General features: G+C 42.7%; 1 protein-coding gene across 12 annotated transcripts in view; it reads right to left on the bottom strand.

The window, feature by feature from the left end:
* The window catches only part of CELF2 (CUGBP Elav-like family member 2), a 557821-nt gene that overhangs the window by 318190 nt on the left and 227400 nt on the right, over window positions 1-12231 (bottom strand). The window contains exon 1 of one of the 12 annotated variants that reach the window (XM_059664026.1): window positions 8466-8532. The exons of 8 other annotated variants lie outside the window; for them this stretch is intronic. In XM_059664026.1, coding sequence (XP_059520009.1) covers window positions 8466-8518 — 53 coding nt within the window. In that variant the 5' untranslated portion in view covers window positions 8519-8532. Of the gene's footprint in view, window positions 1-8465; window positions 8533-12231 lie in introns of those variants that run through there. 3 more of the 12 variants (XM_059664067.1, XM_059663974.1, XM_059663992.1) reach the window with 3 other exon arrangements.

Raw genomic sequence — 12231 nt, 5'->3', positions numbered from 1 at the left:
TCATCTAAAAAATAAATACATCACCAATCATAAGTTCAAAATTATCGCCTTATTATCTCCCCCACACACTTTTGAAACCTTCTGGAATGGAGATTTTATCACAGTCTTAAAACAACTTAAGTGAAATTAAATGCCAATAAAGATGAGATCGTTATTAAATTCATATTTTACATTTTTACGGGAATTTTAAATAGTCACTCTCCCTTGAGAACAGCTGCTACTGGCTTTTTGCAATATTGTATTTTTCTGAATCTGTTTTTAATAGAGCAAAAACACATACTGTTGAATTTCTCTCCCTTCTGAAGAGGCCCTCAACCTGAAGATCATTCTTTGCATACATACCTTCTGGCTCTCAAATGCGGTGCCCTCCTAGGGTTTTCAGAAGCTTCCATTCCAAGGGGATGAAAGGTTAACACTGGGGATCTGACAGAGCCAGAGCCCAGCCAGCTCATCACTTCCCTCTCTAACTTGCTTTTCCTTTTTCCTTCTTTCTCCATGACACCGCTGCTGCCTTCTTTGTTCCCCCCACCCTAGGCTTTCTCTTTTCTCTCGCTCTCTCTCAAATGGAAGCCAGACAATACCAGAAGCTTCCCTCTACAGCTGGTGTCTGAAGAGGCAGGTGACTACAAAAGTGAAATGAGTTGTTGTGGGCTGCTTATCTGCCAGAAAAATCAAGTTTGCTTTAGCCTTGACCAAGGCTGATTTCCGACCTAGGAACAGCTGTCTCTGGAGTTGGGCTTCCTTCCAGACAAGGGGTGGGAGGGGGAGGCTGTACGATTGTGTCCCACGAAGTGAGTAAGTCGGATGTGAAAATTGGGAAGGAGAATGGAGAAAGGATGGGGAGACAAACAAGGCTTGTCTGTCCAGCATGGCGATTTGTACACAAAGGCACCCAGGAAAAAAAAAAAAAAACTCTGAAGGAATGCTTCAGTGGCCTCTTGAAGATGCCGAGATTTGTCAGACTATACCAGGCACCCTTATCTGGTGCCAGGCTGGCGGTAGGAACAACATTTATACCTATCAGAATGAGGGTTTTAGTTCTTGGCAATCTGCCCTTCAACACTCCCACCCCCACAAAAGGTTTTCCCCAACTGGCCCAAAGTTCTCATCTTACTGTCACGTGTTGTTAAATTTAAAAAGGAGAAATGGTTGCTTGATGGAGGACAACAGCTGAGTGGCAGCAGCTGGGTGGATACAGTAGCAGGCAAAATACTAGGTCCAGAGAGAAACCAGCAACAGGAGGGGGTGAAAGAAAGCGCAATGGAAGTTTTAGCCTAAGGGGGAGGGGGATTGCCCTAGAGTCCAGTGGTTGGCAAACTCTTTAGTCAACAGAGCCAACTATCAACAGTGCAAGGATTGAAATTTCTTTTGAAAGCCCAATTTTTTAAACTTAAACTACATAGGTAGGTACATTGTTATTAACTTAATTAGGGTACTCCTAAGGCTTAGGAAGAGCCACACTCAAGGGGCCAAAGAGCCGCATGTGGCTCACGAGCCGCAGTTTGCCAACCACGGCCCTAGGCAGCCCTTGACAAGAATCACAATCTCAACTTGAGAGGAAATCTCTGCAGGCATGACAGCCCCATTTGCCTGAATGTCTCTCCTTTCCCTGAACAAATGAATTAGAGTGAGGATTAGAGAGCAAAAGCCTGGGGTTCTGCAAAACAAAATGCATGAATCTACTTTATCCACGCTGATGACAGAGCCCCATCAAAGAGTTTCTGGTTACGAGGATCAGAAGTCATCTGATATGGTGCATGCAGACTAGACTCTTTAAGGCAAATGCTGCTTTCAAACTGAGTGAAAAAGATTATACGATTTAAGAACCACACCTGTTGCATTCTGCATGTGATTCTGCCACAGAGTTGATGGACGCTGGGAACGCCATTTAATTTTCTGATTCCTCGCTAGACCTTTGTCACATGGGTGGCCCTCATTTCCTTGTAGGGATGACTGGCTGGAAAATCAACACCTACCATGATCCTCAGATAAGAAGTACAATGTGTTAGCCTAATTATTCCCACCGCAATTATATAACCAAGCTATTAATGTGACATGGAGGTTGAAAATACATTAAGGTTTTGAGCACAGGAAATTTATTTTTTTCCCTACAATATGGTTCAAATCTCTAGCCATTTTTAGCTTATGATAGGGGTTTTCAAAAGATCCCAAGTGGCTTTTTATTTAAGCTTGCTGTTGATGTTAATTCCCATGAAGTCCATTAGGGAAAAAAAAAAGAAAGATTTTGTGTCCCTTTCTCTTAAAAAACAAACAAACAAACAAAAAACCTACCTAAAATTTTCATGGAAAAGTGGTGTAGCTACCTACCCAAGCTAAGTGGAATGTATTCTCTCATCTTGTCTCTACTGCTGAGTATAAACCTTTGTGTTACCCAATCACTTAGTTTCCCCATACTCTCTGGAGGCTAATAGCTACATTTGTCCTATTTCATAGGAATGTGGCAAGGTTAGAGAGAAGGAGAGATGTGAATGACATTGAGAATCTGAAAAAGAAAGGTGACGAGGCTAAAGATTTTGTTTTGCTCTTTTCAATAGAAAGATAAGACGAAGGTGTTCTAAGAACATCTTCCCTCTCCTCCTCACTCATCGGTCCTTCAAGGCCTAGTTCAATGTCCCCCTCCTCTGCATTGCACCACTTGATACTTTCTTACCCACTGCTCTGTCTCACAACTGCTGTGAGCTTCTTGATGGCTGAGGCTCTGTCCTATATTGAGCACAATATGTCTTTATTGTCAGATTGGTTATGATCCCAGCATGACATATTTTGGCCATGCATACAGATAAAAAGTCATGTTTCAACTTCATAAAGCTTTAAAGCACTCCATTATTCCTTCCAACATTTGTTCCCATTATACAGAATAAAGCCTGAGAAATGTGAGACCTCATGAACAAGCCGGGACACAGAGAGGAGTTGTGGTCAGAACTCAGAAGCAAAACACTGCTGAGATTTTGTTCGCTTTCTTTTCCCTTTCTGACTTCACAGCTTACTCAGTGGCAAAACCAGGAGGTGTGTACCAATCAAAGTCCACAGTGGGCATGCAGGCCCAGAGGAAGACTTGAGTTTTATGTGTCAAATATCCAATTGTTATACTTTCAAGTAGGCCAAGGAAAGAGTTGTTTGAGCCCTGAGTTAGAATCCCTTCCACTACAAACTGTGTCTCTAGGCCTATTACTTTACCTTTCTCGAGCTCAGTTTGTTCAGCTTTAAAATGGGAATAACAGACCTCTTGGATATATGTAAGAGTTAAATTAGAAAAGATAAAAGAGACCACCTCGTATAGTGCCAGGCATAGAGTCGATGGTTAATAAATTTTGATGTTATTTCTTACCTCCAATCATAACACTCACACCCTCCAATCTTTGTTTAAACCTGGAACTGGCAGGTGGGAAGAAAAAGAAAGCCAGTCTCAATGTTATTGTTCTATAGCATTAGAGTTTCCGCGGACGTCTGAGACCAACAATCTAAACCAGAGGGAAGAGGACGATTCTGGTTGATGGAGAGTAGGCGCTGGGGCTTGGAACGAGGTCTCCATCCTTTTTTATCAAGTCAGTTTCCAAAGAGAAGGTCAAAGGAATCCTAACTGCTGCCACCAGGAACTCATGCCAACCACCCCCAACTCAGTGCACTTTTCATTTACAGAAGCGCTTCTTAAATCACCTCTGAATGAGCAGCGAGCCGTCTCACAGAACCCAAAAGAGAGCTGGGGTCCCAGACCAAGATATTAACAAAGGAATACCATGACAAAGACAACCACATTGCAAGGCCCTTGAATTACTGAGATGCACAGCATCCCGGGAGGGTGAGAAGCATCTGATCCATGTCTGCATCAGGCACAGCTGTGCCCATTCTAGTCTGTTCACACGCCAGCTAGAAGCCAGCAATGCCATCCATAGGTTTCAGCAGAGTTTTACGGACTGCAGCTGCCACCTTTCTCAAGACAGGCATTTAAAAAGCCCCGGACAGCTCTTCTTGGCCAAGACAACAAAGCGGGTTGAACAGAATGATTTTACAGGAAAATTCTAGTGTTTCTTTTGCTCCGAGGGCATGTTGGCAAGTCCTGCTTCATAAACTCCAGTGATTCATCACAGTCCTAAGCAGCCAGTCATGGGAGGGTCAACTTGGAATGGGCTGAGGTGGCAGCTCGAGCTGTCCTGGTAATACCTGTCACTCTGGGCCACTGTCATCCTCTCCCCACAGATGCCAGTTTCCGTTAGCTCTGATGGCCTTGACATACAAGGAAATGGGCTTGGGATGAGTCCCACGGAGGAGAATGCTATGGAAAAGACAAACATACCTGTGCATGATAATCCTTAAAGATAATCATGTGAAGCAGAAGACTGCGTTTGGGAACCAAGTGCATCTCAGCGCAAGTCAGGGTTAACCACACACACACACACACACACACACACACACACACACACACTCTTACAAGTATGTCTGGCTTCCATCTCAGCCCAATCTCTGTAGATTGGTGTCACATGATCAGAAAGGTGCTGCAGCTCTAGGACACTTCATTTCCAGTCTTAATGGGCTACAACATTAAAACCTCACATATGCTTTCCTTCCTCTGACACCCTCTTCCCCATGTCCCTTAAGGAAAATGCCACAGGTTTTAATCTTCTCCAAACCACTGCGCCTCATCTTTCCTACAGAAAAAGTCATCGTGAGTTCAGAAAATTCCCAAAGCCAATAAACATTACAGAAGCAATCAATAGTTTTATGAAAGGGGAAATCCCCAGGAATCACCAAACCGTAAAAAGAAATTCAGGAAGGCTAATAAGGATGATCGAAGGCATGATTGCGACGGAATAGACTGTACTTGTTACTGTTTGAAGAGGTGCAGAAAGAGGCTATGGATCTGGGCGAGATGCCACTAAGCAAGCGGCAGTTCCAATGACTTTTACAGAAATCTCTACGCAAGGACCTAAGTTGGAGGTTTCTAATTTCCTCACTACCATGATCACACCAAATCAGGTGTGCTTCGCCTCTGCGAACACTGACCCCCGAGTCGGAGCAATCATTCCTACACAGCACTCTTCCTTTTGCTTCCTGCCTTTCTTTTCATCAACCTGGGTATTTCCAGGGCTCTGAGCAATGAACTTCCCATCAGCCACATTCTCACCTAATTAACCCCCCTGATTACAATAATTAGTATTGATTCACTCTTGGAATGACTTCCTACCTATTCAAGCACAATCTGTACTTGTTATAAAGTTCCAGATATGCATATTAATCAAATGTTCTTCTCTGATTTTCAGTCCCAGAAGAATATTTTGCTATTGTATACACGACTGTTAAAAAAAAAAAAAGAGAGAGAGAAAAGGGTGAAGTTTTATTTTAATAAATAAAGGAATACCAATACATCGAGGTTATAGATCTCAGCCTGTGGCCTGCTGAGCATGACTACGTGGGTATTCCGGAGGTTTGTGTGTGAATGGTGCACTGGTCACTCTATTGAAAGAAGCCATTTTCCCAGTTTGAATCTTTTGCTATTTCTTTTCTGCAAGTCCTGGCTTAGAATTAAAATGTACTTTGACATTTCTTTAGGTCACTATGGAGGGGGATCACCACACTGATGGCAAGATACAGATTACACATCTTGTTACTGTTGTGAACATAGATGCAGACAAGTTTGCCAACTTTAGGCAATCTCCTACCTTCCCCAGCAGGCTAAAGGAAAAGAGAATATGGATGTGGAATGCTGGAAAGGGGATCTCAAGACCACCTAGAAATCCAAGTGAATAGATCTCAGGGAAATGATTATAATTTAGTCAAAAACTCAACATGGAGGTTCCCAAGTTATCTCTTTATTTCAGTGTGCTACTGACAGGCAGCTAAGGAGCACAGGGAACTATTTTTCTTCCAAACCACACACACACACAAAAATTGCTTTCAACCTTTGCTTTGGAATAAAAATTTCCCATGAAAGCAGCATCTAGGTGTGCTAGTAACAGTGGGCCAGCTTCAGTTATAAAGCTTCACCAATTACCTTTTATGAGCTCATCCTAAAAGCAATTATTGGCATACCCGATGGAGTGAGCAGTTCAGATCCCATTGGGAGTAAGAGAACATAATAAGTACGCATTTAAAATCCATTCTATTCACAATGGATAACTTTAAAAATATCATTATATTGCAGATACATTTGGGCCCACACAGGCTCTGAAAATATTGTCCATAGAAAAATCTATACTTAAGAAGGCAATTTTTTTTTTAGCCTGTAACATTAATTTAAATTATTCTGAGTTAAATATTTCATAACATTTCAACTTAAGTTTAATAAATTAAAATGTAAGTCCAAACTCTAAAAAACAATTACTATTTCATAACTGTGTTTTCATAAAGAATATATCTTGTTCCTTTTTTACCGGTATTTTCACTAATTTAAACCACAATATAATCTAAGAGGAAATAATTGTAACTAAATATCTTTAAATTTCGCCCTTTATAATGAGTCTCCTTCTGTTTTTAAAAATTAGGTCCTTAATCTCTCTCCATAAATTTACTGATATTTTTCAAAATACTGCTCTGGCACAAGCAGCTAAATAAAACAAAACATTAAAATGTTAGGTAAAAAACATATTATTTACAGAAACCAATCTCAATGTGATGATTGTCATGTGAATAAATTACCATTTAATATTATTTTTAAAATATATTTTTATTGATTTCAGAGAGGAAGGAAGAGGGAGAGAGAGATAGAAACATCCATGATAGAGAGAGAATCATGGATCGGCTGCCTCCTGCAAGTCCCCCCCTGGGGATCGAGCCCACAACCCAGGCATGTGCCCTTGACCGGAATTGAACCTGGGACCTTTCAGTTCACAGGCTGACGCTCTATCCACTGAGCCAAACTGGCCAGGGCACCATTTAATATTATAAGGTCCATTCTTTTATATATATTTTGAGAATAAAAGCGATTTTAATATTATGAGAAGTTCAAAACAGATTTTTCCATTTTCTCTTTTTGAAGTCTCACTGTTTTCACATTAGAAATAGATGCTTATGTCATAAAAAGAAAAAAAAATTGAGGATGTATGTGAGAAATGTTTGCCCTTCATGGAAATGCATTTTTATGAGCACATAACCATATATCAGAAATCAATATGTTCCACAGAGACCTTTAACTTAACAGACTATATAATAATAGTTTGTGACCAAAATAATAAGGGCAAAAGTTCTCACTTATCTTTGAATTTCTAAACCATTTCTCTATTTGTATGCCAAAAGAGGAGATCAAGATTAAAAATTATAATTTACTTCAACACAGAAATATTTCTCTTAACTTCTTTCTTGCTACATTCTGTAAGCCCACCAAATAGACAAATTTTAAATCCCCAAGCATAAATACTGTAGAGGCATGTCTGATAACAAGGTATTTGCCAGAATGATAATGGTATTACAAGCAGTCTCAATCAATACATTTCTTTCTGTAGTTAACAGAGAGGTAAGCAATAAATCTTTAACTTAATCCAACCAACATAGCTGCAAAATGCAAAAAGCTCTATGAACGGCAGATATTAAATTTTTTAAAAGCACAAGACCACAAACAAGCAGTACCAAAAGCTATTCATTCCGTATAGTCTATACAAACAAGATTATAGCAGATAAAAAGGGCGTTGAGAAAGAAAAAGAAAAAAAAAGGGCCCAGACATGCATTAAGCTAGTTTGACAGCTCCATTGTTCAACGGGTCCCATTGTCAGACCCAAAGATGTATTCAGTGCTACAATGTCTGCTAGCAAATAAACAAAAGACTACATTTTTCAAAGCAGGATGCCAAATCTCTCATAATTCTTTCTCTGCTTCCCAAAAGGTCAGTGGTGGCTCATTCTTGGTATGCGATAGAACCCTAACACAGATACAGGAAACAAATATTTGTTTTCAATACATAGGGACCCAGGACGCCATGCATGAACAGAGGTCTTTAAAAGGTACACATTTTGGCAAACAGATAAAGTGATCCAAACCTGGTAACACAGAAGGACTATCTAGGTAGGCTAAGTCCAGATTACAGCGGTATTTGGAACGCAAGTCTAATATGGGGTCTCTTTAGCTCCTTTTTCGGTCATTACTCCATGCAGAGTGCATAATAAGGAAAGAGGCTTAGACATTGCAAAGGAAAAGACAAACCAAGAGCCAGATTCGGAGCCTTTAAAATGAGCCACTGGCCACTCACAAATCGCAGGGAGCAAAAACATGATATGCTTTCAAAAGGCAACTCCTGCAAATAGAACTCGCACGCAGCAGTCCTTGTCCTTTCTCTCGCTTGCTCTCTCTTTCTCCCAATCTCTTGGTCTCAATTTTGTTTCCCTCTCTCTCTCTTCCTCTCTCTCTAGATTTTCCCCCCCCTCTTCTAAGATACTTGCTTCAGAGCAGGATAATTGTTTCAACCAGCTCTGGAAACGAGAAAAAGACACATTAAAACAAAGGCCACCGAACATACCTTAAAAGCAGCTCCTCATTTCTCATAGTAACAGCGGATTTGGGACAGCGCATGCTTTCTGCACTGAGACACTGATAGTCTCAACAAAGCCAGTTCAGAAGTGCGCTCAAACATCAATGCCACAGTAGCTGTTCACTAATGCGCGCTCTCTCTCCCTCCCTCCCTCCTTCTCTCTCTCTCTCTCTCTCTCTCTCTCTCTCTTGCCCCACACTCTTCTCTAGTCAAATTCTGAATGGTGGAGCAAAGGGGCTCCTGCAGACTCACTAAGTAGAAATAATCCTCTCTGACAAGTTACGTTGTCTAGGCATATTTTTACATTAATACACTGCACTGCCTATAGGGGTCTTGTTTGTATTCACTCAGGCCTGCCTGGTGCTAGTTCTCCTAATTACCATCTTAAAAATTTGGAAAGGAAAATAAGGGACTCGTTTACCTTGCTCCTCTACATTTAATAGCAAAGCCAAGTTCACGTTTTCTTTTTGCTCTCAGCTACCAGCAAGCAACACGGATGACTAAGAGAAGATTTGGATCAGTTGTTGTGCTGGAAAGGATTTTTGCTTCTTTTTTTCCGGGACACGGAATTCACAGTTGGATTCATCAATTCCTCTGCTCTTGTCCTCAGGAAGAGTGACAAGGTCAAGACCCTTAGCCCCACCCTGGGTCCTGGATGCGGAGGACAGGGACTGGGGACCTGGGAAATATTTTAACTCTGTGGGCACCAGAGTTCCTGCCGATCGGAGCCATGATTGACCTGAAGCAGAGCGTCTAAAGGAGGCAGGCGATGCAAAGATTGTTTGGTCACACTGAAGTCCTGCCTGGCACTGGCGCATCTGCCTCAAAAGACCAACTCGGCGCTCTTTTCCCAAATAAGAAAAACCTGCTTCCCTACTTCATTATACTCACAGGGCTTAGCATATTGTTAGCCAGGGAAATACACATTGCACTGCAGTTTATTGGAATTAGAAGAATTCCATGCAGATTAGCCAAGAAAACAGCAAGTTAAACACACAGAGAAAAGATGAGATGCTACAGACAGAATAGGCAGTCGTCCAAAAGTGCAGACGAAGGCACCGCTCCAGGAGGTGTGAGCTGACGGGAAGCCAAGAGTGCTCTCAGCTTGGATGGAACAATGCAGAACGCAGCCCGAAACAGATCTGGATCACTGAGTCCTGGTGTCCTCACTCCCAGGCTCCACGTCCCCACCTGTCCCCCATCACCACAATCAGGCTCCTCAGTACTAACCGGGGGTCCTTTCGTGGGAATAATGGTGGGGAAGGGAAATAAGGGTGTGCTCCGCTCCGTTTCCTTCCTATTGAAGACCTGAAATACACCCCACTATCTTGCTAGATCTCTGACCTCTGAACTTAGTCTTGACCCACAGCTAGGGAAATGGAGTCCACCTGGAGGGGAATGAAGGTTCTTTACTCTCCACTGCACAGTAATCTTGCTTAGATAATCCACTGGATTGAGGCCCATAAGCCAAGGTGGCTGGTAGCAGTCACCACTGCTATTTCTGGAAGGAAGGAAGGTAACATGATGAATAAGTGGGCAAAGGTCAAATAGGGAAATGAGAGTCCTGTCCCTAAGACAACCATATGTTCACATCTCCTCCGTTCATTATGGCATGTGGAAGTTATGGAGTGAATATATACATATGAATGACCTTGCCTGGAAAAGAGTATCTAAAATCTAAGATGTTCTTTGGGAGCCAGATGAACCTCATGTAAATGAGTTTAGGACTAGAGAGACCTTGGAGATAAAGGGTTCGCGCTGCTCCCGGGGCGGGTGCTGAGACAGCTGTCCCTTCACCGCTCCGTAGCTCTCCTTGCCCTGGCACTTAAATGGGGGAGACAAAAGCCATTATGTTTGAAAGCACCTGAAGAGCTGGTAATGAAACTGGGTGTGTTCTGTCACCACCAATATTAATAAAAAGCAGGCTGAGTGAACTGCCATTGGCCACAGTTTTGTCTGTGATAGAAAGGTAAAAATATGCTGCTCAGACAGAAATCTCTTTTCTTAACACTCCAATTTCTAGTGTGGCCTGAACTGTGAGGCAAGTCCTAAGATAACGATAATGCTCCTGCTTACCCATAAATAGAGTCTTAGCCTTAGAAGCCAGGACATGAGGCTATTCCTATGATGACATGAATTATGGGTCCATAGTAGTAAGGACAGGAATTGAGCCAAACCAGTAAATATTTTCTTTCCTCTCCACGTCCTTTTTAGTCTAGGTACCTAAATAATGAGAGGGCTATCAAGGTAAGAGTGTAGTACTTGTCTAAACTCTACTATTGACAGATTGAAGGTCTTACACCCACCAGTTTTATGTGCTGAACTTGTGCTTATAAAGATGAGTGAATGGAAAGAAGGTATGTCATTTCTGACATTTACATATTGTATTGTAAGTCTTTGTTTCCAAGTCCACATTCATTAATCTTGGTACTTCTTAATCCACCCAATCGAATAACTTTCCGCTGGCTGGTGCTTAATAAATATTAATTAAATAAAGAAATGAATTTATTGTTAACTATTGGAACTTTGGAGAGAGGCCACAGTTGACCCTTGAATAATAGGGGTTTGACCTACATAGGTCCACTTATACGCAGATTTTGTTCCCCAATAAATACAGTAATGTAAATGCATTTCCTCTTCCTTACAATTCTCTTAATAACATTTTCTTTTCTCTAGCTTACTTTACTCTAAGGATACAGTACATAATACATATAACAGTAGGCTCTTAGTAATTAAGTGTTTTGGGAGTCAAAAGCTACATGTGGATTTTTGACTGTGTCCCTTACCCTCCCATTGTTCAAAGGTCATCTGTATTTTATTTTCAAAATTCCTTTATGTAGTTTTCATGACATGTATGCAGAAATAAAAAAACACACTCTTTTTATTCTCATTCGGGCATATAGTTGGCACAGTGAACAACACTGAAAATTCTTTTCATGCCGTTATGTTTTAAATTTCAAGACCCTTTCACATTTGTCAGCTCATTTAATCCCCATAACAATGCTGTGGGGTGGGCAGAGCTGGTGCTATTACTTCTTCAGCTGAAAAAGTTCAAGTGCAGAAAGATGGAGCAACTTGCCCACAGAAGGTGCACTTTGAAAGGAACTGTGGGCACAGGGGCGGGTCTCGGCCCATCCTGAGCGCCCCTCCCACCACGGTGCCTGGTCCTGTCAGCAGCCTCGTTCCCACCACTGCAGCTCCCACACACTGATGGTCCAGGCGCGTTCACACTGGCTGACTGAACGGAGTGGTTGGGACCAGCAACCAGCAGCGGGTGCAAGTGGGGCCAGCGCCATCAGCAGGTGAGAGTGGAGGCTGCTGTCCCTATCACCCCTCAGGAGCAGGGGGAGGTGGAGAAGCCCTCAGGGGCGATTGGGGGCAGCCATCACTCACACCCGCTGACGATGCCGAGCAATCGGGACATGCCAGGCACTGGCAGTGGGTGTGAGCAGTGGCTCTGGCACTGGCTGCAGGTGTGAGTAGGGCTGTCACTGGCAGTGGGTGCAAGAGGTGCTGCTGCCCCAATCGCCACTCAGGAGCAGGGGGAGGTGGAGAGGCCCTGAGGGGCGATCGGGGCCACCAGCCACCGCTTGCACCCGCTGATGGTGCTGAGTGATCAGGGCTGGAGCTGGGTGCTGGCAGTGGATGAGGCAGTGGGAGCCACTGCTGGCAGCAAATGCGAGTGCTAGGCGTGACCGCTGCACACAGGAGCAAATAATTTTTAGTAACCACCAGAGGCTCAGCCCGATGACAG

Source organism: Myotis daubentonii, chromosome 1 (genome assembly GCF_963259705.1).
Source record: "Myotis daubentonii chromosome 1, mMyoDau2.1, whole genome shotgun sequence".
Classification (NCBI taxonomy): Eukaryota; Metazoa; Chordata; class Mammalia; order Chiroptera; family Vespertilionidae; genus Myotis; species Myotis daubentonii.
This window is presented reverse-complemented; position numbering and strand designations above follow the sequence as displayed.